Genomic DNA, 4,577 nt, shown 5'->3' with positions numbered 1-4,577 from the left:
TCTCATCTGACTTTTGTTTCTGTCTCCATTTTCTCCACCATGCCTTTTATTGTCTATATTATCCACATTTTAAATTCCCTTTCTGTCAAATCCATTAATTCTTTATAGGTGGTCTTCTGCAATAGCTGCCTTATGGTCAGTTGGGGGAGTAGCTCTGTTTTCATGTTGCTTGAATTTTTCTTTTGGTTCCTCCTCAAGTGTTCTTTCTTCTTGTTCCCATTCTTGTCCTTTTCTTTCTTTCTTCCTCCTCTTTGGCTTCAAATTACCTTGTCTCAGAGTTTAGGTCTTAAAGTGGCCTCAGCCTGAGCAGAGCCAAATTCTTCCTCATGGCCAAAAATAAAAAAAAAAAAACAGGAGTCCTTGCTCTTGATGACAGTGTGTTTCAATATGTCACCAGGACACTAGGGGTGCTGTGTTTTTTTTTTTTTTTTTAGTAGACAGAGGACACAGCCAGCAACCTGTATGGTCCTTAATCCTAATAGTTGCCCCTGGTGATCACCTGATTGTTTCCTCAGCATTCAGACCCTGCTGGGTTGGGATCTTAAAGCTCACAAGAATCCTTCAGGTCAGGTCTCACGGTGTCCTCAACTCTAGTTCTCATGGGGTGTGGGAGTCTCCAAGCCTGTCCCAAGAATGGAATTCTGATTCTAGCAGGTGGAATTAAGACAGCTATGCTTTAGGCCCCAGCTAAGATCTTCTCATAACCTTCCCATAATGGCAAAAACCTAGCCACCTATGGTTACCTAGCTGGCCACCAAACCTATGGCAAATCCACTCCAACTGGTGTTCAAATCTGGTTCCTGCATACTGTTTGAGTCTACCCAATCTTCTGAGCTTTCCACTCAATGTGCAGCTCCCCCCACCAAACTAAAAACTCCAGAAAGGTTTCTTTCTGTCCTGGACATCTGCGGGGCTCCAGCTGATTCCAGTGGGTTGCAATCGCTTGCCTAATTCATCAGATTTCCACATATTTGAATCATACACTGTTTCCATCTTCCTACCTCCTACCTCCCTGAGCTATGACTCCAGGTAAGCTCCCCACACCAGGTATGGCTGGGTTCTCTCTTTTTCCACAGTTATTCTAGGAGAGCTCAGGTGAATGATCCTTTTTGTCCTCCATCTTCCCCCCCCATCACTGCATCATAACAATTCTCCAAAATTAATTTTAACCTTCTTATCAAATAGGAAACATGAAACATACAATTGAAATAACTAGTCAAAGTACACAGAATTATTTGTTAGGAATCCAGGGCAGGAATGTAATTATCAGGTCACAGAACCAGGTTCTTCTTATTGACCATTATCTTGAACCTATTTCACAAAACTTGCATCCTAATGACTAAACCTAAGAAGAGTTCCAAAGCAATTAGGATATTCAGTGGGTAAAAATGATCACTAATTATCTTATTTAAAGGAGTGAAAGGGTTTATCCTTCAGTCTTCAAGTCTTATTTTTTTAAAGTCTGAGTAGTAACTCAGCATCAGGCTCTCTCTTAGGGAGGGAAGGTGCACAGGATTCATTGACTGACTGTCATATAAGTGGTCTTGGCCTTTGGAGGCCTCTGTGTCTAATGAATCATTATTGCTGTTAAGAATAATAATGTCAGTATCCATTGAGTTTACTGTTTTCCTTCCCATGAGATGTGATAATCCAACCAGTCTCATTGTTCCCAGTATTTAGGCTATTTCACTTCCTGTATATGTTCCAAAGTTTGTTTCTTATGTTTTCCATCTCTTTGAATGTATGCTGTTTTCTATCCTCTTCTCTCTCTCAACTCTGCACATTGATTATTTTCACAAGGACATCCTTAATCTTTAACACTAAAGTCCAGAAATGATTACTTTTAACACTGTTGCCTGCTGCTTCTTAACTCCCCTCCAAATAACTGCAATCTTCAAGAAAGATTCTTACTTCTAATATCCCTGGCACTGATGTCAGAACCAATAACAACCCTTATTTTGATATGACTTTTTTTCTATCTTTTGTTTTTATTACAGTTAATGTCATGTTGTTTGCCCCACATTTCCCGATAGTAAGGGGACACAAATAGCAGAAAAAAGATTTCCTCATCCTTTTGAATGTCAGACACTTAGCATAGGACTCTGCAAATTACGTGTTGACTTTCCAAGATTTGTTGTTGGCTAGTAGATCAATTCACTAACAGGCTGCTTGCAAAAGCAAAAGAAACAGAGAGAAAGGGTTTTGTCTTTGATGTCAATGACAAGCAGTACACATGCTTGTACATAAGCCTAAGTCAGCAAAAAAGAGAAGGAATGAAGGATGGAGGATTTGCCAGCTAGACAGAGGCAGAATTCAAAGGAGCTGAACTAAGATAATAATGTTACTTCCTGCTACAAACTCAACTTCTATACTTTCATACTTTATACTGAGCCCAGATAGCAGGACTATTAAGAGATGCATCTGGGACTTGTCAAAACCAAAAGTGACCATTACCCACTTCTCACAAATCTTCCCGACAGCTGGTTTATTTCTTTTTTCCTTTGGGGAAAAGTACCTAGGAAGTATTTTTGTTTATTTATATTTTACTGGATATTGTTCTAAGTCTAAGAGTAGTGATGAGAGGTATGGGCAGAATAAAATAAATGAAAATAAGTGCAACTTTTTTTTTTCTGTCATCCTATATGCCAGACACTGCATATTGTAGCTTACAAATCTTATCACTAATTCTCAGAACAATCTTCAAGAAAGCATTGTTATCAAATGATGGAATTAAGACTCAGGGAGGCTAAATTACTTTCCAAGAATTATGTGATTAACAAGTGACCAAACGAAACAGGATTTATATCCAGTATATGTGTGATTATAAAAATCATACTTTTATCTATGCTATACCAGTCTTTTCCACATAAAGTGATTACAATTGGTACATAAAAAATCATTTATTACATCGTCTAAGTTTTATTTAATGCATATTCTTGCATAGGACATGACAAAATATATTTATGTGAAGTCCAGTAAATTTGAAAAATATATATACATATAATAGGTAAAACACAGTTTTGACCCAAATCCTAAGTATAGTGCATAAATCTCTGGGGCTTTAAAATCCCCGCATCACACCATGTCGAGAGAAAGCGCCCCTCTCTAGTCTCTCATCCTAAAGTTGAGTGTGGCTCCGGCAGAAGCTGCTGGAAGCTGAAGCCCCGAAAGCCAGGCTGCACCTTTCAGGGCAGAAAAGGGCCAAATGCTTGTGTATCATCTCTGCTGCAGCTGACCCTTAGTGTCCCCACGCCCTCAGCCCAGCCTTGGCCTTCTCGGGGCAGCTGCCTCAGCTCACCCCAGCACCCCAGCTCTCTTCAGCTGCCTTCTCACCGCCTCCTTGATGTCCTTGTTGCGCAGGCTGTAGATGAAGGGGTTGAGGAAGGGGACAAGCACTGAGTAGACCACTGCCAGGGCACGGTCATGGTCCAGCGAGTAGGTCTTCTTCAGACGCACGTACATGAAGAGGATGCTCGCGTAGAAGGTGATGACTACGGCCAGGTGGGAGGCGCATGTGGAGAAGGCCTTCCTCCTGCCCGCGGCCGAAGGCGTGCGGAGGACTGCGTGGATAATGTGCACGTAGGAGCTGAGGATAAGCAGGAACGTGGCCAAGATCTTGCAGGAATTTATAACAAAATCCACTAAGATGTTGATAGATGTATCAGTGCAGGCCAAGCTCAGAACCGGAGGGAAGTCACAAAAGATGTGCTGAATGCGATTGGGGCCACAGAATGGGAGGCGCGAGACCAAGGAAATTTCAGCCACTGGCCCAGCCAAGCCTGCCAGCCAACAGCCAACAGCAATCTTGGCACACAGTGCTGGGGTCATGAGGGTGGGGTAGTGCAGAGGCCGGCAGATGGCTAAGTACCTATCATAAGCCATGGCTGTCAGGAGATAGCACTCAGTGGCTCCAAGGGAGTGAAAGAAATAGATCTGCAGGAGACAGCCAGAGAAGGAAATGGTCTTCTTTTCACTGAGCAAGTTTGCCAGCATCTTGGGGATGGTGGCAGCTGTGTAGCCAAGCTCCAAGAAGGAGAGTGTACCAACAAAGTGGTACATGGGTGTGTGGAGCCGGGAGTCCAGGCGGATCACCAGGAATATCAGCAGATTTCCCCATACGGTAGTGAGGTAAATGAGAAGTAGCAAGATAAAGAGGTATGTCTGGACACCCTGGAGATGGGGAAAACCCAAGATGACAAATTCTGTCACCTGGCTCCAGTTGCCTGTGTACATTGCTCACCATTCAGGTCCCTAGAATGTGAAGCATAGATGGACAGGGAAGTAAGTTGAGCCACAGATGTCCTAACAGGAAGGCAGCCATCAAAGTTCTATTGCCTTCCCTAGGTTACCTGCAGAGGAAAGTCCACCCAGGAAATGCTTGGAGAAGCTGGTTCAATTCCATCCCTCCCTGCAGCTCCAGTCAGCAGCCTGATTTAGAATATCCACTCTATTAATAATTAAACTTAAAATGTCTTTCCCTGATTAACACAACTCATTTTGAGCCTGCACAATCCATTCTGTAACCCAATTGTCCTGCTTAGTGAAATCTATAGAATTAAAGATTCCCATTCCAAGGA

The 4,577-nt window shown here is 42.6% G+C and overlaps 1 protein-coding gene across 1 annotated transcript; it reads right to left on the bottom strand.

Annotated features, from left to right (window-relative positions):
* Positions 1-3,259: 3,259 nt before the first annotated feature.
* Positions 3,260-4,247, bottom strand: LOC128597016 (olfactory receptor 6N1). The gene has a single exon (XM_053606977.1). It carries the CDS (start codon positions 4,231-4,233, stop codon positions 3,295-3,297), a length of 939 nt encoding a protein of 312 aa, XP_053462952.1. The 5' UTR covers positions 4,234-4,247; the 3' UTR covers positions 3,260-3,294.
* Positions 4,248-4,577: the final 330 nt, after the last annotated feature.

This window comes from Nycticebus coucang, chromosome 10 (assembly GCF_027406575.1).
Source record: "Nycticebus coucang isolate mNycCou1 chromosome 10, mNycCou1.pri, whole genome shotgun sequence".
In the NCBI taxonomy this organism is placed as follows: Eukaryota; Metazoa; Chordata; class Mammalia; order Primates; family Lorisidae; genus Nycticebus; species Nycticebus coucang.
This window is presented reverse-complemented; position numbering and strand designations above follow the sequence as displayed.